General features: G+C 33.0%; 4 protein-coding genes, 1 long non-coding RNA gene and 2 other non-coding genes across 8 annotated transcripts; 4 read left to right on the top strand and 3 right to left on the bottom strand.

The window, feature by feature from the left end:
• The first annotated feature begins 81 nt into the window (after nt 1-81).
• On the top strand, nt 82-2,350 carry LOC103857011 (GDSL esterase/lipase At5g55050). The gene is made up of 5 exons (XM_009134162.1): nt 82-508; nt 800-945; nt 1,232-1,465; nt 1,568-1,823; nt 2,001-2,350. The coding sequence occupies exons 1-5, from the start codon at nt 235-237 to the stop codon at nt 2,222-2,224; spliced, it is 1,134 nt and encodes a 377-aa protein (XP_009132410.1). The 5' UTR covers nt 82-234; the 3' UTR covers nt 2,225-2,350.
• Nucleotides 2,351-6,614: 4,264 nt separating this feature from the next.
• Nucleotides 6,615-9,690, top strand: LOC103857009 (GDSL esterase/lipase At5g55050-like). The gene is made up of 5 exons (XM_009134160.2): nt 6,615-7,535; nt 7,848-7,993; nt 8,512-8,745; nt 8,845-9,097; nt 9,363-9,690. Exons 1-5 carry the CDS (start codon nt 7,262-7,264, stop codon nt 9,584-9,586), a joined length of 1,131 nt encoding a protein of 376 aa, XP_009132408.1. The 5' UTR covers nt 6,615-7,261; the 3' UTR covers nt 9,587-9,690.
• Nucleotides 8,397-8,469, bottom strand: TRNAF-GAA. Its single transcript has one exon. It is a non-coding gene; the product is annotated as a tRNA-Phe (tRNA).
• Nucleotides 9,691-9,968: 278 nt separating the features above from the next.
• On the top strand, nt 9,969-16,501 carry LOC103857010 (GDSL esterase/lipase At5g55050-like). The gene is made up of 4 exons (XM_033287709.1): nt 9,969-12,352; nt 12,479-12,624; nt 12,790-13,023; nt 13,108-16,501. The coding sequence occupies exons 1-4, from the start codon at nt 12,082-12,084 to the stop codon at nt 13,393-13,395; spliced, it is 939 nt and encodes a 312-aa protein (XP_033143600.1). The 5' UTR covers nt 9,969-12,081; the 3' UTR covers nt 13,396-16,501.
• TRNAF-GAA lies at nt 15,653-15,725 on the bottom strand. The gene has a single exon. It is a non-coding gene; the product is annotated as a tRNA-Phe (tRNA).
• Nucleotides 16,141-16,711, bottom strand: LOC117132763. Its single transcript, XR_004456302.1, has 2 exons — nt 16,621-16,711; nt 16,141-16,379 (listed from the first exon to the last, which is right to left on the bottom strand). It is a non-coding gene; the product is annotated as an uncharacterized LOC117132763 (long non-coding RNA).
• On the top strand, nt 16,374-21,091 carry LOC103857008 (rab3 GTPase-activating protein catalytic subunit-like). Of its 2 annotated transcripts, none has more exons than XM_009134158.3 (14): nt 16,374-16,973; nt 17,226-17,263; nt 17,776-17,979; nt 18,112-18,209; nt 18,357-18,550; nt 18,648-18,829; nt 18,921-19,265; nt 19,347-19,411; nt 19,626-19,674; nt 19,755-19,890; nt 20,004-20,088; nt 20,161-20,230; nt 20,350-20,490; nt 20,681-21,091. In XM_009134158.3, exons 1-14 carry the CDS (start codon nt 16,871-16,873, stop codon nt 20,897-20,899), a joined length of 1,929 nt encoding a protein of 642 aa, XP_009132406.2. In that variant the 5' UTR covers nt 16,374-16,870; the 3' UTR covers nt 20,900-21,091. The 2 variants fall into 2 exon arrangements, with proteins under 2 accessions (XP_009132406.2, XP_009132405.2); XM_009134157.3 differs by having other exon boundaries at nt 17,223-17,263.
• The last annotated feature ends 37 nt before the right edge of the window (nt 21,092-21,128 follow it).

Genomic DNA, 21,128 nt, shown 5'->3' with positions numbered 1-21,128 from the left:
TCTGTCTGACAAGGACCACAAAAGAAGCTGCCTCTTTTTTTTCATTTTTATACTTCCCTCTTTTCACATTATCAATCTTTATATTATTTTGTTAAATTTGTGAATATTTCCATCAAATTCACATCTCTTTTCTCTCTATATAATGCACACAAAGTTTATCTCTCTCTTACAACTCCAAGAGCCTCGGAGCAACAAAACCCCATATATTAAAGAGTTCGCCGAGAGAAAAAGAACATGCCGACGAACAACATACCGTTCCTTAGAATGTTTCTCATCTTCCTCGGTTTACTCTGGTTCGATTCATTTACCGGTTTAGAAGCAGCGACCGGAAAATTAGCTTCGGTTCCGGGATTGTACGTGTTCGGAGATTCGTTGGTTGACGCCGGAAACAATAATTACTTAGCAATTTCCATATCCAAAGCTAATTATCCACATAACGGCGTCGACTTTCCTAACAAGAAAGCCACCGGAAGATTCTGTAACGGCAAGAACGCTGCCGATGCTATCGGTGAGTGTGTTTTTTATTCTACCGTGTTATTTTTTTTTGTTTGTGTATGAAATGAAATTATTTATGTTTGGCATATCCTTTATGTTATGTAAGGCCACAATTGGTTTGATTTAGATACCATGACATGCAGGCTATTAAAATTATAATTATATTCACTCTTAATTATAATTATAAATGGTTATAAGTTGAAAAAATGATCAAAAGGATACGAAATTTTACATGTAATCCTAACAATTAGTTATCGAAAATGTTTCAAAACTAATCTTATTTTGTTTGTTGAATAATAATTAGCTGAGAAATTTGGATTGCCGTTACCACCGCCGTATCTCTCACTGAAAGGACCATTTAAAGAGGAAAAGAAAAAATCTGCCGTCATGACCGGTGTGAATTTTGCTTCAGGGGGAGCTGGAATCTTCAACAGTTCCGACCATAAACTTGTGAGTTCTTTATATACTCCCTTAATTATATCATACTTATTTTTAAGTTTTGGAGAAGAAATAAAATGAGTATTGATTTAATGGTCGACATTAATTTTGAACAAAAGTGACATGCAAGTGTCTCCCTTTACTATTATTGCCAGGGAGTATAATTTAATAAAACAGAAAATTACAAATAAGTACAAACATGTGATGAGCGTAAATCAAACGCGCACCCTTTATGGGATACCCACGAAATTAGGTCAAAATATGATGTTTTAAATTTTAATTATTGAAAATGTTTCAGGGACAAGCTATTCCTTTATCACACCAAGTGAACCATTGGCTCTCTATTCATCAAGAACTGACGAGTCAGCTTGGACCAGCCGAAGCACAAAACCATTTATCTAAATCTCTGTTCGCTGTGGTCATTGGCAGTAACGATCTTTTCGACTATTTTGGATCGTTAAAACTTAGACAAGAGACCAATCCTCAACAATATACCCAATCAATGGCTGATGAACTCAAAAAGCAACTGAAGGTAATTGACACAAACGTTAGAACATCAAACACTTATGGTTACATAAATATAAATCCCTATAAATTGATTGTATTTACTAATTGAAAAAATTGTATTGAATAGAGAATTCACGATACTGGAGCACGTAGATTCCTATTAATCGGAGTAGCAGAGATCGGTTGCATACCGGGGAAAAGAGCGAAGAACTCGACGCTCCATGAATGTGACGAAGAGGCAAACACGTGGTGCTCTTTGTACAACGAAGCTCTAGTAAAAATGTTGCAACAACTCAAACAAGAGATGCAAAGCTCAATGACTTACTCTTACTTTGACAACTTCAAGTCCTTACATGACATTATCTCTAACCCTGCCCGTTACGGTACGTGTAAATTGTAAATTTTCTTACAATTAAGTTTTATATTTAGCATGTCACGAGATTGGATATGAAAAATAGTTCTGCGTTGATAATATAAAAAATAAAAGATCGAACAAACAAAAACAAAGCAGTATCTAATTTTTTTTTTTGAAAAACGGTATCTATGTTTTGTGATTTCAGGTTTTACTGACGTGACATCAGCATGTTGTGGAAATGGGAAATTAAACGCAGATATTCCTTGTCTTCCAATCGCGAGGTATTGTTCAGACAGAACCAAGTATCTATTCTGGGATCGCTACGGTCATCCCACGGAAGCTGCTGCTCGGACCCTCGTGGATCTAATGTTATCTGATGATTCACAATACTCATCTCCCTTAACTCTCGCTCAACTGATCTCTTCATGATCAACACGGCTTAGTTTTTGAATTATTATAACATCAAATATACATGATCGACTTGTAATCAAGTATACGAGCTAAAGTTTGTTAGCAATGAAATAAATATTTATTATATTGATTAGTTTTCACTCAGTTTTTGTTCTTTCTTATTACGCTATCAATGTTCCAAAACAATACACTAGGATGAAACCGGCGTCTTGGACGGAGTTAAACGTTACTTTCATATAAAGCGTTATTTTTATAAAAAAAAAATAATATCTTATATTTGATAGATAGTAATATAAGATCACTTTGCAAATTCAAGCGTTGACGGACCTGGCTTGGACACGAAGACATAAAAAAAAATATTTGCTACTATTTTTTTTTACGGTGAACGGTTATTCTATTATTCAAGCATGAGTAATAAATATTTGCTGTTTAAGTATTTATTAGCAATGAAATAAATATTTATTATATTGACTAATTTTTACTTAGAACATCTCCAAAATACACTTTATAACTTCAAATATGAAGTTTTTTGCTTTTCAAAAAGAAACTTCTAAACTTCAAATTTGAAGTTTCATATTTTTATTTGCATTTTGGTCCCTACAATTACACATCACTTCTATGATTCATAAATATTTTCTTGTTTATTGTTTAATCCTTATAAAAATTATATCTCATAAATATTTTAAGTTTTGTTTACAAAATTTAAGTTTACACATAAAACTAAATAAAAATTTAAAATAAGATTTAAAATATTTAAAACTTGATTTAGATAACAAAAATATACAAAAAAAAACTTAACAAAAAAAACTTTTAAAAAATTATATGAAGACATAACTATTACAGAAATTCAAATATTACAACTACACTAATAGTCATGTAAATTTGATCCAGAACCTTCAGAATTTCTAAATATTGTCCAATTTTTTTGTGTAACTGAAGATGGTTGATGTTGTTGTTGATGATGTCTTTTCGTACAATTCTTCCTTGTTCATATTGAATATATTCACGAGTATTAATATCATCGATAAAAGTTAGTTTTTTAACAATATTTTATGTTTTTCTTTTACTTTCTTATTCTAATCTAATGTATTTACAAGTATTAATATCACCCGATTTCAATAACTTTTATCTTTAATCTACAAATTAAAATAAGGAGAGCCATTTTTACTTCGAAATGCACTAGTATATCATATATGCATTACGAAAATTACTTTATGGAATAATATGGTATTTTGCTTGAAGTTTAATATTAATTAAGTTATTTTGTTTAAAAATTTATATTTAATATAATATTTTATTAATTAATATTGTTGTAATATATTTATATATGTGCTAGTTATTTACAAAAGTTTTGTGAATTCAAATTAGTTATGACAAATATAAAAACCACATTATAAAATACAAATAGTTTTGAAGTTGAGTTTGAAGCTTTGCATTTGGAAAATAACATATTTAAAATTTAAATATAGAATTTTAGAAACTTCAAAATAGAGATATCATTTTTGGAGATGCTCTTGATTTTTTTTTTTTTTTTTTGAATTAGTTTTTGTTTCGTTTTTATTACGACTCAATGTTCCAAAACAATATGCATAGTCCACCTTAACAAAATGTAACGATACACTCCGGTTGTAACCAAATTGGTACATTAGTAATTAGACATGAATATAAATGGATTCAGGATCCATTAGTATGAAACATTTTATTTTCGATTAGCTTAAACAATTCACTGAATGTCTCTAGTAACATCTAGAAAATTGTTAGGTCAAATATCTAATAGTGAACGCCAGTAAAACAGTTATATATTAATACTGCTGCGAGTTCTAGCAACACTCATATAACTAACATATTTTATTTTCCAACACAAGTAGACGGTAGCCGTATGATGCTGGCAAAATCCATAGCCACAAACACTTCTGTAACTTACGAAATTGAAATGCAGAAGGAAGACTGAGATCTTGTTCAGATTTTCAGGAAGATTACTCATGATTTATGACAAACAAGTTTTTAAAGGTTACTACTGTAACATGGTCCATTGCATCATGTATCATTTTAATTATATTATAAATGTAATTTATAGTTATGAAAATAATACATAAAGTAAAAAAGATTGTAGACTTTGTAGTAGTTACTTATGCTAATAATTAAATTTTTATGATTTATCTAATATATTTTTAATTTATTTTATTTAAAAATAACAATTTTGGATCGGTTATATATATGTATTCACTTCTACAATTTTTTCTATTAATAAGACTTCCAAAAATATTTAAAACAAATGTCATAATGCTCAAAACCAAAACCTAAAATTAAGTCCACATTTATACAGTGCTAACAATAACGTAAAGTCTTCAATTCTTTACGCGTATACATTAGTAAACATGTCAATAACGAGCCCACATTTCCCCCTTTTTTTGTCACGAAATGAGCCCGCATTTCCCACTACACCTTAAATCGTGGAAACTTACTCGTGTTGATATAGATAACAACAAAGAAGCTCTGTTTGATTTATATAAATATATATATATATATATATATATATATATTAATGTGAGAAATATGATATATATGAAACCATGACAAACGAATTAGGGGTATGCAAATTTATGAACATTTTTGCTATTTATGAACATTTTTCAGTCGTTCACAATTATTTGTAAAATATGAAACCATGACAAACGAATTAGGGGTATGAAAATTTATGTTGTTAAAGACCTCAATTTTTGTGGGTTCCTTTACTGATCGGACAAATGAATATGAGACTATGAGTATGAACCTAACTCTAAATATCTATCTTATTAAAATTCAAGTACAAAATTAGAGTGTTTGGAGACTTTAATATGACTTTTAAAAAATTTGGAGTGTTTAGAAACATGAATTGCAGTCTTTTAAAAAAAAAATATTTTTGTTTGAAAACAAGAATAGTAGTATTAACAAAAAAAGTAATGGACTTATGTTTTTTAAAAAAATTGAAAGTTATCTAGGCCACTTTTAAAATATACCAAAATGGGTCAATCTAATTGCCTAAATTTTTTTTTCTAAACTAACCATAAAACAAAATTTAAACTTTATATACATATTTCAAATCAAAATAATAATTCAAATTTGATTTATATAAAAAATTGATTCAAAAATATACATATATTCAAAAATGGATTTTTACTAAACTATTTTTTTTTTTTTTTGAAAGAATTTTAAATTTTATTCACTTCAAAAAACCTTTGTACAACCTAATGCTATTTTGTGCAGAAAAGAAAAGACCTGCTGAATGTTCCTAAACAAAATTTAAGAGTTTATCTACTACCAAACCATATCTCCATGGCCTTTTCATATTTGTATCCAGCTTTCTTCCTCAAGGAGGAGATTCTGTTTCGAATCAATCTGTCCAAGAAGATGATAAGTCGAGCAGCAGCTTGTGGAGCTTCTCCAACTCTGCGCTTATTCCTCTCAAACCAAATGGCGTACAATGCTGCTTGGCGTAAACTATTTTTCAATAACCATTATAAAAAAATATTGTCAAAATATATATAAGAAAAATAGAATACAAAGCCCAATTTGAAATACCAACTCAAATTATGGTTTTTATATTTCATATTAAGTTTTAAAAATATAATATATGTAATTATTTATATGATGGTATGTATAAAATACTATTAATTATATGATTACTTATATGATTGTACATATAAAATACGATTAATTATATGATGATAAAATACGATATATAATAATGACTAGGGATGGGCTTTTGGGTACCCATACGGGTTTGGTTCTGATCGATTTGTATTTTGGGTTTTCGGGGTCAAAGATTTCAGCCTTATTAGAATGTTTCTAAATTTTGGTTTGAGTTCGATTTGGATCTTGGGTTTGGATAACTAATTTAAATTATTTTTAAAGTTTTAAATCATTATATATTTTAAATTTCTCAAAATGTATAAATAAAATAATATATTACGAATAAATTTGAATAACATATGTTATAATACTTAAGCTTAACATATCAATTGGCTTGATTTAAAATTTTGGATAAGGAATCAATAATTATTTTAAGTATTTTTGGTGATTTGAGTATACTTTAACTATTTCAGATATTTACTTTTTACTATCTATATATATTTTCAAGTATTTAAACCAATTTAAAAGTATCATTTTGATGTTTTATATACGTTAAATCTAAAAGTAATTAATATATATAAGTATATAAATATATTTTTAGATAAATTCGGATACCCAAATACTTCGGTTCAGATCAGATTCGGTTCTCTAAATAACAAAATTTTGAATAATTAGAATATTTAATCAATTTATGTTCGGGTTTGGTACTATATTTTTAGATCTGTATCGGTTAAGTTCTTCGGATTCATTTTTCCAAATCCTAATAATTACATAAAAAGCAAATATCAACATATTAATTTTATAATTAATCACCTAGAATCTTTCTAACCAACCTAACTTGATCGGGTTAGAGTAAAGTTTTTTTCTTTCAAATCTCTTAAGTTTTACGTTTATGTAATTACGCGTAGAGTCCATTGTCGATCTGGTTGACTCTTTTTTTTTGGAGCAATTGCTTGACTCTTTTTTTTGGAGCAATTGCTTGACTTATATCTACATCATTCAATCAAAAAACCAATAATAATTTACATATAAAACATTGACCAAAAATGGTATTTATAGTTTAAATAATATAATGGAGAGGGGATGATGATTTATGATTGTATGGGCTAACATAAAATATGGTGGAAGTTTTAGTGGTGAACATCACAACTTCAGTGCAAGAAAGAACATCCTTCAAGATATTGTTATTATATATCGCTTGGAATGATAGTTGAACAAAAAAAATGGCTTGGAATGATAAAGAAAATTTAGAGGTTTGACTAGTTAAGCAAAAGAAAATATATGAAATGATCATGTATGTCACGATGATTACAAGTCGGATCAAACCCAATCTCTCTTCACATGTCTCTCCTCTGTATATATACTACACCAAGTTGTACATCTCTTACAACTCGATGAGAAATAAAACCAATTCAAAGAGTTCGCCGGGAAAAATAAAAGAACATGACGACGAACATAACAACTTCCATAACCATCTTTCTAATCTTCCTCGGTTTACTTCGGGTCGATTCATTTCCCGGTTTAGAAACAGCGACCGGAACTCTAGCTTCGATTCCAGCAGTATACGTGTTAGGAGATTCGTTGGTTGATGCCGGAAACAATAATTACTTAGCAATCTCTATATCCAAAGCTAATTATCCGCATAACGGCGTCGATTTTCCTGGCAGTATAGCCACAGGAAGGTTCTGTACTGGCAAAAACGCCGCTGATACCATCGGTGAGTATTGTTTTTCTCCGGCGTTTTGTGTGGTATGAAACGAGGTTAATAGTTCTTGTATGTTATGTCAGATCGCGATTGGTTTCAATTAGATAACATGACGTGCTAACCACTAAAATGAAATAATGTTCACTAATTAACTATCAAGAAATGGTTAAACGTTCAAAATTAATAATTAAAACGGAAAAAATTACACATAGTTGTCAATATTTATATAATTCGAAATTGTTGCAGTTATTTGGTATATTTATGTTACAAGAGCATTGACTTGACTGTTTTGGGGAATTAAAATTTTTTTTTTGGGTTGACTAGCTGAGAAATTTGGTCTACCGTTACCCCCTCCGTATCTCTCACTGAAAGGCATATTTAAAGAGGAAGAAAGAAAAGCCGCCGCCTTGAGCGGTGTGAATTTTGCATCCGGCGGAGCTGGCATCTTCAACAGTTCCGATCAGCAACTTGTAAGTTATTCTCGTCCATGACAAAAGAGTGAGATAAAGTATTGATTCCATGGTCAGCTTTAGTTTGGAACCAAAAGTTGGGTTGTATATTCGCCGCTGAATAATACTCCCTCCGTTTTTAATATAAGTCGTTTTAGAGAAATTTTTTTGTTCCAAATTATATGTCGTTTTCGGTTTTCTATGTAAAATTTATTAATAATTAATATCGTATGACTAATGGTAATATATCTTCTATTTTTTTATTGGTTAAATTGTGGTTAGGTAAATAATTAATGATGTTTTTGTTTAGAAAATATAAAAAATTAATGGTTTTCTTAATCTACGTGCATATCTGCAAAACGACTTACATTAAAAAACGGAGGGAGTATATTTATATTAAAAACATTACAAATTCAAAAAGAAATGCGGTGAGCGTGGATCGAACACGCGACCTTCAGATCTTCAGTCTGACGCTCTCCCAACTGAGCTATCCCCGCAACTTGTTATAAATTTATTACTTTTGTTCTATTGATCTTCAGAGACAATCTATTCCTTTATCATACCAAGTGAACAATTGGCTTTCCATTCATAAAGAACTCATGAGTCAGCTTGATCCATCGGAAGCACAAATCCACCTATCCAAATCTCTATTCTTCGTGGTTATAGGCAGCAACGACATTTTTGACTATTTTGGATCGTTTAAACTTCGACAAAAGACCAATCCTCAACAATATACACAATCAATGGCTGATAAACTCAAAGAGCAATTGAAGGTAAATACAAAAGTTGGAACATCTTACATTTGTGTTATTTGTTAGTTATATACATGAATTCCTCCCACAAATTTAATAATTGAGAAATTGTATTGGCAGAGACTTCACGATACTGGAGCACGTAGATTACTAATTGTAGGTGTAGCACAGATTGGTTGCACACCTGGACAGCGTGCGAAGAACTCAATGCATGAATGCGACGAAGAGGCAAATACGTGGGGTTCTTTATACAACAAAGCTCTAGTAAAGATGCTACAACAACTCAAAGAAGAGTTGGGAAGCTCAATGACTTATTCTTACTTTGATAAATTCAATTCTCTCCATGACATTGTCACCAACCCTGCCCGTTACGGTACGTCGAGAATTTGTACATATTCGGGTATTAAATTTTGCTAGCATGACGAGTGAAAACTAGGAATAAATAATCGAGACGTGAACCTAGCTAAAATGTATAATTGAAATTTCTTTTTGGTTATTGAGTTTATTGACTCGTTATAAAGACTATATTCTTAACAACATATCCAGAATTTGTTTCTCATCTATGGCCCAGAAAACAGCATTGAACTTAAAGTATCGACATAAAAAACCATAATAACGCTGTCGCTTTCTAATTTCAGGTTTTGCTGACGTGAAATCAGCGTGTTGTGGAAGAGGGGAATTAAACGCGCAGTTACCTTGTTCGCTTGTGTCAAACTTATGTTCAGACAGAACCAAATATCTCTTCTGGGATCTCTACGGGCATCCCACTGAAGCTGCTGCTCGTACCATTGTCGATCTTATGTTATCTGATGATTCACAATACTCATCTCCTTTAACTCTCACTCAACTGGTCTCTTCATGATCACTACGGCTTCGCTTTCGAAATATAAAATCACCAGACCTGATTTGTAATCAAGTATACGGAATAAATCTGTCAGCAATGAAATACACTTTATTATTTACTAACGTTTCTCTCATTTTTAACGAAAATATTTATTTTTGTTCAAGTATTTAATTGCTCAATCTTCCAAACTATATACTGCACACCTTAACAAATGTTAGGTTACAATTACACCCCGTTTATCAGCTTCAACAAGTGGTTGTAACCAAATTGTTACATTAGTAAAATCAAATATTATAAGATTTGAAAAGCATAAGCATGCATGATTCAATACGATTTCGTTTGATTACGAGTCAAGTCTGAGCCACGTTGTTCTTGGCAAGCTTTGTTGCATTCACTAGGCGATAGCAGCTTGACATAGGAGAAATCAACGGAAAAGACTACAATATCCTGCCTGAAGGGTTGTGATACAAACCATGCAACAGAAATGTTCAATCCCTGTGACATGCTCCAGATACAAGCCATGCTAATCTATATAAAACGCAATTTCTTACATTATAAGTAGGCGATGTAGCAACAAAATGATGCCGGAAGCAGAAGCTGCATCTGCTATAACCAGTCCTGAACCTAGGGGATGCAGTTGACACCCCAAATATAGGTAGAATGTAATTTCTTACGTTATAGTAGGGGATGCAGCAACGAAATGACTCCCGAGTTTTCATAAATTTTAACCAATCACACAAGTGAAAGTTTGTCATTCATAATTTTTATATCTTTTAGTCGAAAACTGTATGAAAGAATAGGAAAATTGGTGTCATTCCAGGATATGTTATTTTAATTTTCATCGGGTAGTAACATGCTGAAATCCCAAAAATATGGGCCTATGTATAATTTATATGCGAATGTCAATGGTACAGAATAGAAGTATTTAATCATTTGGTCAGCTACAGCTGAATAATTGAATTTTCATGATTGAATGTTTGCACACCTTATCCACATAAGTTTATTGAATATTTTTTAAATAGCGAATTAGACAAACAAACATTTTATGTTAAATCATCAAGTGAATAGACCAAAAATAAGTATGGACGAAGATGTTGAAGATTAATTTGAAGATCCATCAATGAATCTTATGAATTTTTTTTGAAACTGACTTAAATTCACTTATGCGGCCAGTTTAAAATGACTTCTAAAAACAATCATTATATGCATGAAACTGTCTTTATTTGTGTACAATGATCATTATATTATTACCAGTAGTGGAGTCAGAAAATATTTTAATGGAGTCACAATTAAAATGAAATATTATTTATATATATTTTCAAAAATATTATACTAGTAAAACCCATTTTATATATATTGTTTGGAAATTTTAAACTAGAATATAAATACATTATCTATTATTTCTTGGTGTGTCAGTTTATCAAGGGGAGTCCCATGATTCCCATCAGACAAAGGAAACATGAACATCTATTTCATGACGTAGGACATGACTGGTGGAACCGCATCAGTTGCGGTTACGGGAGTTTACAGATGCGGGTGGTTGCGGTTTTAAGTGGTTTTAAAAGATTTGTACGACTGTTATTGCGGTTAGAAATTGGTGCGTTTGCAGAATATTTATGACTCGTTAACCACCAAATAGAACATCGGTTAAATAATAAATTAACAATATTTACATTTTATATAATTATAAAAATATTAAACATCATAATATTATAATAAAATATAAACATTATATTTATAAAATTATATTTTAAATTTTAAAATTATAGAAAATATTTTTATTTTATAGATTTATAATATAAATTAAAATATAATAGATATATTTTAGTATTTATATTATTTCAATTTAAAATTTTTATTTTATTTTTATTTTTGTATTTATATTGTGTTTAGAAAAAGAAGAAATTTTTTTACCTTCCCGCAACCGCTAAGTTAGCGGTGCTAACGCTAGCTGGAACTAGATTTTGAATTTAAAAGGTTTAGAACGGTTTGAATCGGTTTACAACAATTTGAATCGGTTTAGAACAGTTTGAACCGGTGTAGAGCGGTTTGAGTGATTGTTGCAAAACGTCAATAACCGTTAAAACCGCGAAAGCTGTATTTGCGGGTGGTATCGGACAAACGAGTCATGTCCTTGCTCACATCTCTGAGGAAAAAAGCATTTATAGAATCATTAGTCAGCACGACTTATTTCAATGATCCTTAATGTTATTTTTTTGCTAAAATTTGATAATGATCCTTAATGTTTCCTGTACAGTTCATTGTAGTAAAATGAAATCGCCGTAAACAGCCGCAAGATATATTTCAATAAGGAATCACATGAACTGTCTGAAAATGGCAACATAAGAAGCTTCCTCTTCTTCATTTTTATATGTTCCTCTTATTCACATTATCAATCTTAATGTCATAATAACTACCATCTCTCCTCTCTCTATATAAATCAAACCAAGTCGTGTATCTCTCTTACAACCCCAAGGGAAACATTAGCTCGCCAGAAAATAAAAGATAAAAAGATGTCGGCGAACAACTTGCCGTTCCTCAGCGTTTTCCTTCTTCTCAGTTTACTCCGGTTCGATTCAATTCCCGTTTTAGAAGCAGCAGCCGGGAAATTAGGTTCGATTCCAGGAGTGTATGTGTTCGGAGATTCGTTGGTTGATGCCGGAAATAACAACTACTTACCATTTTCCTTAGCCAAAGGGAATTATCCTCACAACGGCATCGATTTTCCTAAGAAGAAAGCCACCGGAAGATTCTGTAACGGCAAGAACTTCGCAGATGTTATCGGTAAGTTTTTAAATGTTATTTTTAGTGTCCTTTGGGTATGAAAAGAAAATATTATATAGCCATTAAAATGTACTCACTCATAATAGACGTTGGAAATTATAAAAGAGTTTTTTTTTGGTTGAATAGCGGAGAAAATTGGTTTACCGTTACCGCCGCCCTACCTCTCGCTAAGAGGCTTACTAAAATGGAGAAAGAGAGAGTCCGCCGCTGTAACAGGTGTTAACTTTGCCTCCGGCGGTGCCGGAATCTTTGATGGCTCCAGCCAATTTCCGGTAAGTTATATATTTTCTTTCATGCATGAAAATGATGAAATAGAATATTGATACAAATGTAGTGAACTCGGAATGAACACGTGACCTATAGATCTTCATTTTAAGGCTCTCCATACTGACCTCAGTTTTTTCTTTTTGTTAAATTGTTTCACTCAAATATCTCAGGGACAAGCTATTCCTTTATCACAGCAATTGAAACATTGGCTCTCTATTCATAAAGCACTCACGAGAAAGCTTGGACGATCCAAAGCACAAATTCACCTATCCAAATCTCTATTCGTTATGGTCATAGGCAGCAATGATCTTTTGAATTATATTCGATCTTCCCAACTTCGGAGAAAGAGTAGTCCTCAACAGTATACGCAATCAGTGGTCGATAGATTTAAAGCGCAATTGAAGGTAAACATTAAAAAGAAGCTAAATATCATTTATTTGTGTTTTTGGTTTTAGATACAGTTTTATTAGAAAAAATTATGTTGATAGACATTTCAGGAGACTGGAGCACGTAGATTTTTAATACTCGGAGTAGCAGAACTCGGTTGCATGCCGAGCAGAAGAGAGAAGAACTCGACGACCCATGAATGCAATAAAGAGGCAAACATGTTGGCCTCTTTGTATAACAAAGCTCTAATAAAGATGTTGCAACAACTGAAAGAAGAGTTGAAAAGCTCAATGGCTTACTCTTACTTTGATATGTTTAACTCTGTACATGACATTGTCTCCAACCCTGCCCATTACGGTACGTTAAGAATTAACTATTCAGATCGCTAGTCTGATCCAGATTAATTAATAAAAATTAGGGGACCGACATCGTTAGAATCACGCATTCCTCACACATATGATGCACGTACCAAAACCAAAGCGGTGATACATAGAGAACAAAAAACATTAGCAAACAAGATCGAATCAGCGTATATATAGTGTCATCTTCTTCTTTTTAAATGATTTTCAGGTTTTTCTGACGTGACATCAGCGTGTTGTGGAAGTGGGGTATTAAACGCGGAGCTTCCTTGTTTCCCAGTGTCAAACTTATGTTCAGACAGAACCAAATATCTCTTCTGGGATCGCTATGGTCATCCCACAGAAGCTGCTGCGCGAACCATCGTCAATTTTGTGTTATCTGAGGATACACAATACTCATCTCCATTAACTCTCACTCAATTGGTCTCTTCATGATCAATACGCGCGGCTTCGTTTGTTTCTCAATGCTCCAAACCAATATGTAGTCCACCTTAACAAATGTAGCGTTACATCACGGTTTATTTCAGCCTTTACAAGTGGTTATAACTTATAACCAGAGGCGATCTTTTTCAAAAAATAACCAGAGGCGAATGCAGTGCAGAACTCTTTTTTAATGGATGCAAAAATAGAGTATAATTATTCAAAAAAAAAAATAGAGTATAATATGTGTATAGTTACGCATCATAATAGGTGTATACCTAAAATTTGTTAAAAATATATATATTATATTTTGAAAATAATATGGGTGCATGTGCATCGACTCTCCCCTTACTAGCTTTGCCACTGGTTCTAACCAAATTGATACATCAGCACTTACAGTAGCCAAAGCCTGATGATAACAAGTCGAAAGAAAAATTAAAGGTGCCACATACTTCCTAGAGTAAGTTCCTAGAGAGATTCCACCGTAGATCGTGACGTTGAGTGCTCGGTAACCTAGATTCTCATTGGAATGAGTATCATTATGGCTTCCGGTCCCAAACAAACCATCACATAAGGCATCTAACGGTAAGGAAATCGACAATGATCATTGACTACATAGCCAAGGAAAGAGTCCTTACGAAGGGGGATAGGCATCAAACGCAAGGAAATCGACAATGATCATTGTCTACATAGCCAAGGAAAGAGTCCTTCTCACGAAGGGGGATTAATCTACGAATGTGCGTTTGTTTCATCTACAACATTAATCTACTAAAATAAGTTTGGTTATGATCTCTAAATGTAGAGTTTTTGGAATAGTACCTATGTAGTAGAAAGTAGTTTTTGAGGGTTTCTTGATGAGAAAGTAACAGAAGATGACAAATCAAAAGAAACTAAACTTAATGAGCCGAAACAGGAAACTTAATACACACTATCTCGCAGATAAGCAGAAGAAATACAAAGCCTATTGTTACACTACACTTGAAATCGAAGAGAAGATATATGAATCACAATAGGAATATGTTTGAAATAACTATATAACAGTTCAATATTAGGAAATAGAACAAAAGATTATCAAAGCAATCAGAGAGAGTTGTTTTGGGTGCAGAAAGGAGCACACAACAAAGTGTATTGTTTCACCACATGATCTAAGTAGACAGAATGTTCATCTTAAGCTTTATATAACTAACCCATGATATTATATTCATTTAAGTAAAAACAAAAGAGACTATTGTTTCACCACAAATAAGTAAACAGAAACTTCATCTAGACAAACGTTAACAAGAGGCAAACTCGCCACATTTTCCTGACTTTTTTTTACTATATTGTCTATATTGTCTTCTGATGCTTCTCTAGTTTTTTATTTTCCGATCTAGCGGTAATGACGGAAGTATTGCTCCCGTTTAAGGAATTTAAAACTATATATCCACCAAAGGGCATCCATTATCCTTTACAAAACCACTGAAGATTCTTCAAAGCTAAGAACGTTGCCGAAACTATCTTATTGTTCTTAATTTGGTATTTATTTGAATCGAAATTGGTAATGTGTGGGATGTCAGACCACGATGGGTCATAAAATAATGATGCTGAGATAATTAAAATATGTATATTTATTGATTATAGAAAACAATGGTCCAACGACGTTAGTATACGTCCGCATGATCACATTTTATTAACAAGGTGTAATCGAACATTTAATGAGATTTGAGATGATATTAAATGTCATTAGACAAGTAAATGTAATCTGCTAAATAAATTTCATTAATTGACGTATTTATGTTACTTTGACGTATGAATTTCTTAATTTGGTGATAGTAATGTGTTTTGGGAAATGTATTGACTATTTGTAAAATGGAGAAAAAAATGAAAATGCGGTGAGCGTGGATCGAACACGCGACCTTCAGATCTTCAGTCTGACGCTCTCCCAACTGAGCTATCCCCGCAGTTGTTATCATTTGTTTTCGTGTAGTTTATATAGACAATATTGCAGGTATAATCGATTAACCTAAATATGGGTTTTAATTCACGAGGGAGAGGCAAAATACGACAACTTCCTCCAAAGAAGTGGCAGAGCTTGCCGGTATGGTTAGACATGTGAGTCGTGACTGTTCAAGTTCATGAAACAACTTGGTAAATAAACTCATCAGTTCTTTTTTGGTGTTATTTATTTGTATTTGAAACAAGTTAAAGTGTATCTGTATTTCAGATCTAGTCTTCCATCTTCTCTTAGCTGATGCTACTGACCAGGTAATGCATAAGATTGAACATAACTTTGGATCGAGTATTATGGAGATAAAGTCAGAAGCACGAAGGAATCAAGGATATAGCAATCTTTCTCATCTTTCATGTTCTTTTTTGTTGACTTGTGTTCACAAAGCATCCCTTCGTAGTTGATTACCACGTTGGATACTCATCACAAATGCAATACATAAACTTTCTTATAATAAGCAAATGCTAGAATCGAAATGGACGTACAGAAGAAAAAAAGGGTCAACAAACACCGTAAAAGGGTGCTACGGAAAATTTCAAGCTTTTACCTATTGACTTCACCCCCACCCATATAACTCGAGAGACTTTATACCCGAACCGTTGAATTTCTACAAAATAAGTTTGGCCCATTTCAACATTAGAATATGATACAAAAATGTTTGGTCCATTTCAACATTAGAAAAATGATTATTTTGACGACAAAAATCAAAATACATAGGACAGAAATAATCTGTTTTTCTTTTCACAAGTGGAAACCACCTGCTTTGTTAAGAATAATTTCTATGAAATAATATAAGGAAATCATAAGAATTTTAAATGAATATTAAGTTTTGACGAAAATGGGCTTACCACATCCTAGGCGACGATCTAGATTGGTCAATCTCTCCAAATTAAATTCCATACCATAAACTGTAATCTACCTATAAATTAAAAGAAACATATAAATATTGACAAGTGTCTTCTTATGCTCTCTCCAATGACTTCCCTTGAAATCTCTTTTTCTTCCCTCCCTACTCGTTGATCGATTCTCACATTCTTCTTCTCCTCTCATTTTCCTCAAGCTTTCAATGCAGAGTCGTTGACAAGACGCAACCTCATAATGGATGCGATGCCGGCTTCCTTCGTATCCAAAGCTAGAACCGCCTTCAATTCCGCCGCGGCTAAAGCGGAGCGCGTCTTAACTGATCTCAAGTCCCATCGAGGTAATCTCTCTCCTTCTTCCCTTTAGGCCTTAGCTTCATTTTCATTTACTAAAATTTGACTGATGCATAGACACTTATCTCTCGACCTTTGATTGTTATCCCTTCTCCCCTGTTTTCTCGTTTTTGGTTGAGTCAAATCCTATTTTTAGGTTCTGTCTCGTGTCAAAATTCAATTCTATTTCTACTCTTGTTTTTTCTTTGGTGATGTTCATTCTTAACTCGAGTGTTTTTTTTTTCTATAACTGGAAGAAGAGGAGGAGCAACCAACAAGGAATCATAATTACTCTGAGGTAAAAGACACTTATGCATCATCATCTTCGTGCTATAGAATATATATTTTATGTTTACAAAAAAAAAAGAATATATATTTTATTAACTGGGAAAATGAATAAAACGATGTGAAAAATTATACATTTCAAATTTTGGATTGGAAAGTAGTAAGTTAGTCACGTTCTTGTTTACTCCGGTAAGAAAATTGCAGAACATAGTTATGTATTTTTGTAAGGATGATGATGTGAAGATTATATATTTCAAGGGATTTGACATGCATTCAAAGTTTGAGTTTTGAAAGTAGTAAGCTAGTTAATTTTTTTATCACTCCGGTAAAAGAATCTTTCAGAACATAGTTGTGTTTTATTTTGGGATGATGTGAAGAAAATCAGTTTACTTAAACCATTTTTGAAACTATATAGCCAAAATATTTAGAGTTTCATGGCGCTTTCACATATAATGGCGACTATGTGAGTATTGGTCCACAGATACATTTTTTTTTAGTTTTGCTAATTGGAAGTGTTGTGCATAGGGGGTTAATGAAGTGAAGCATCAGGGGTGGAGAACTGCACATATTAGGAAAAAGCAAGAGTGGCAAACTAAACTGAATAACTTAAGGATTGGGAGGAGGAAAGAAGTGGACGATCAAGACAAATTTGAGGATTTAACCATGGCTATACCTTTCTACGACGCAAATTTATACATTCTCAAAGCAAAGCAAGAACAAGAAGCCAAGGTATTCTTATGGTCTACCTTTCCAGATCACTTTTGCTACTAATGGCATTGCCAAAGCATGTCATCCTTTAGTCAAGATCTTTGTTTGCTTCTCCGCTTTACATGAAATATTTTCTCTGGTGGTGATTTCTAGGAATCTGATGTTGGCTACCTGGTAGAGACTCTAAATGCTGTTGATGTGAACAGTATTCCTCGAGCATCCATTGTGAAGCAGCTGGCTGTAGCCATCAAGTGAGTCTTTATAATTAAGATTTAACACAGTTTACATCTCTCCTTTTTTTTACATGTAGTTTCTAACTAATAAGTTATGAATAGATTCAGTTATACTTTTGCCCTTCTCTCTCACTATGTCCTTATCACTTCTTCTTTTTCTTTTAGAGCTGGAAAAGGGGCTAAGACTATGAAAGACTTCATTGCACCGTCTGGAAATTCATCACCAGTGAAGGAGAAGGGAGGCTTGACCCTCTCTGCAGTGAAATCACTGGTTCTTGGTGAACAAGAGGATAAACTTGGTTTTGATTCAGGAGACGAGAAAAAACTTGTGTCTCTAATAAACTCCTTGTTTAATGTTGGTAAGTTTGTTTGAAAAAAAAAATCTACATCAAACTATATTCCAGTTACTTTTATTTATTTTTCCACATTTTTTTAATGTTGGCAAATTATTTACAGATGGTAACTTCCTCATCAGAATGATTGTCTCCGATTTGGGGTCTCCTAGCAACAGAGTATCTTTCACAAAAGATCTTCATGCTGCTCCCCCTGATAGCTTTGTTGTTAAGCTAGCTGAAGTCATTGGAAGTTTCACAACACCAAGGAGAATGGCTTTGTTCTGGTTCAAGGTTGTTAATGAAGTAAGTTAATTATTGTATTGGCTTTTAAAATATCCTTCCTCACACTTGTAGTAGTTGATAACCTCTCTCAAAATAATCTACATGTGTGCAGTTGAGGAGGTTTTGGGATGAAGAGAGACACATTCCATGCATACCTCTGGACGAGAATCCAGACTTAAAAAGTTGCCTGGTTCACCAGTGGCTACAGGTTATAAACTGCTGTCTTGACAGGAGAGTCCGTTGCATAGCTGCTTCTGAAGCATTAGATGCTGCAATAAGCCAAGCCAGTTCAGGCAATGAAGATTCGGACAATTCAGAAGGGATGGGTTCTCCTGTGTCTCTTTTGTATGCTAAAAACAGCACAGGAGAACTCGTACTGCGCTTAGGGGCCCACCACCAAGTTGAAAACTTAACAATATTGGAAACTGGTGAAGCTGTTTATGCACCAGTAACGCAGGTTAGTTTAACTTCAGTCATAGTTGAGAACCAACCGTTGTTACCTTTTCCATCTCTGTAAGTCCTAGTGTTTTATATGTAGGATGGTCCGCTGTTGACAGAAGATCTTATTAAAGAAACAGAAGAACTAGTATTGAGGACAGGGAGGTGAGTGTCATTGAATAATCCATGTAGCTTTATTTCAAATCCATATTCCATAGAAATATATTTTCTATTGGTTTTAATTTCTATATCCTGAGTTGTTAAATGAAAAACAATAGACATTTTATCTGGTTTACTTTTTCATTCATTAACATTCAGACATTTTTTATATATTCAATGTTCTTGATAAATTGGATTCTTGTCTTTTCTTATGGTTCAGCATGGGAGCTGGATGTTCTCAACTCTTGTCTGACATGCAGGCATTCAAGGTGTGCATGATCAATCTCATTGATGTGTTGGTTGGTGTGATATGAATTTGATTTTGTATATGTACATACATCTATGATAGGCAGCAAATCCTGGATGTACTTTGGAGGATTTTGTGAGATGGCACTCTCCTCCAGACTGGACTGAGAATGATACCTCTTCTGGAGATGACTCTTCTCCTCCACGAGGTCAATTAAGTATCCGTATGCAAAAAGCAGGTTCAGCCTTTTCTCTCAGTTTCTTTTTTTTTCTGTGGTTAACACATAATTGTAATCTTTCAAGTCATGGTCTCAATGTTCTTTTGCAACATTATTTTGTTATATATTATCAGGTAATTTATGGCGACAGCTGTGGGAAACGGCTAAACCACTGCCTGCGATTAAGCAAACACCACTCTTTGATGAAGATTTAGCTGTGTAAGTGTCAATAATATGCCACCTTAGACACAGTGGATTCTGTATTTGATCACTCATTAAAACTTATAACAGGGAAGGAATCTTGAATTCCTTGGAAGACATTCCAGCTGCTGAACTTTTCGAGCAGCTGTTTGTTTCTCTTGTAAGTTTTCCTCCACCAAATCACATATTATCCTTTCCTTGTAAAGTCCCAGTGCAGCCCTTGTCTAGAATAAGAGTCTTGGATTAGTATATGGCATAATTTTATAAAAATGTATGCAGGTTGCACTAGGATTTGTGATGGTGGAGCCAGTAATATCCACAAACGATGACTTGTCAAAGCTTTTCTTCGAATGCAAGGATTATGTAGTCGCCATTTGCGAAGGAGGCGCAGTAACTGATAAGCTTGATGATCTCTGCCAGGTACCTACCATAATTCTGTATGCACATATTCAAAACCTAGATTCAGAAATCAACTACATAAAAGTAAGAATGTTTTTAACAGATGACTAAGTAAAGAAGACCATGTGGATATATGAACAACCGTGATCACTAATCATACATTCTAATTCCATTAAAGCTTGGGTTGTTTTTTTTATTTGATATTTGATAGGTGTATGAAACAGTGGAAGCAATGTTACTACGTCCAGAAAAAGTCTTGAGATCAATGAAGCAAACAGAGAAGTCGCTATCAGGCGTGAACGGAACAAAACAGCGGTTCAAGAGGCTCAGTTTCATATTCCGTGGTAAAGAAGGAAACCAGAAAAGAGTTCCATCAGAAACTGAACAGAAATGTATGGAGCCCGCTCCAGCTGTTTTCTGGTCTTTTTGATGAATAAGTTCTCAAATACCTTAAAATGGGACTCTTGTCTGAACTCTGAATACTTGTTTTATTTATTTTATCTGGTTTTGAGTCATTTCTCAAATTGGTTGGTAATTGTATAATTTAAATCATTCAAAGCATTTCTCAGATGGAAACTTAAATCTGATGAAAATGAATAAGATTGTTTAGTCTTCTGTGAAATTTGTTCAAAAAAAAAAAAAGTCTACTGTGAAACATC

This window comes from Brassica rapa, chromosome A03, assembly GCF_000309985.2.
Source record: "Brassica rapa cultivar Chiifu-401-42 chromosome A03, CAAS_Brap_v3.01, whole genome shotgun sequence".
Classification (NCBI taxonomy): domain Eukaryota; kingdom Viridiplantae; phylum Streptophyta; class Magnoliopsida; order Brassicales; family Brassicaceae; genus Brassica; species Brassica rapa.
The sequence above is the reverse complement of the archived record's forward strand: the minus strand, read 5'-3'. Positions and strand labels throughout refer to the sequence as shown.

Bases quoted from the DNA above. Each gene is read 5' to 3' on its own strand.
- LOC103857009 (XM_009134160.2), top strand. From the start codon at position 7,262: ATGACGACGAACATAACAACTTCCATAACCATCTTTCTAATCTTCCTC. The intron at 7,994-8,511 runs GTAAGTTATTCT...ATTGATCTTCAG, and splicing joins ACAGTTCCGATCAGCAACTT to AGACAATCTATTCCTTTATC. The intron at 8,746-8,844 runs GTAAATACAAAA...TTGTATTGGCAG, and splicing joins AACTCAAAGAGCAATTGAAG to AGACTTCACGATACTGGAGC.
- LOC103857011 (XM_009134162.1), top strand. From the start codon at position 235: ATGCCGACGAACAACATACCGTTCCTTAGAATGTTTCTCATCTTCCTC. The intron at 946-1,231 runs GTGAGTTCTTTA...AAAATGTTTCAG, and splicing joins ACAGTTCCGACCATAAACTT to GGACAAGCTATTCCTTTATC. The intron at 1,466-1,567 runs GTAATTGACACA...TGTATTGAATAG, and splicing joins AACTCAAAAAGCAACTGAAG to AGAATTCACGATACTGGAGC.
- LOC103857010 (XM_033287709.1), top strand. From the start codon at position 12,082: ATGTCGGCGAACAACTTGCCGTTCCTCAGCGTTTTCCTTCTTCTCAGT. The intron at 12,625-12,789 runs GTAAGTTATATA...CAAATATCTCAG, and splicing joins ATGGCTCCAGCCAATTTCCG to GGACAAGCTATTCCTTTATC. The intron at 13,024-13,107 runs GTAAACATTAAA...TTATGTTGATAG, and splicing joins GATTTAAAGCGCAATTGAAG to ACATTTCAGGAGACTGGAGC.
- LOC103857008 (XM_009134157.3), top strand. From the start codon at position 16,871: ATGGATGCGATGCCGGCTTCCTTCGTATCCAAAGCTAGAACCGCCTTC. The intron at 19,266-19,346 runs GTTAGTTTAACT...TTTTATATGTAG, and splicing joins TTTATGCACCAGTAACGCAG to GATGGTCCGCTGTTGACAGA. The intron at 19,675-19,754 runs GTGTGCATGATC...CATCTATGATAG, and splicing joins CTGACATGCAGGCATTCAAG to GCAGCAAATCCTGGATGTAC.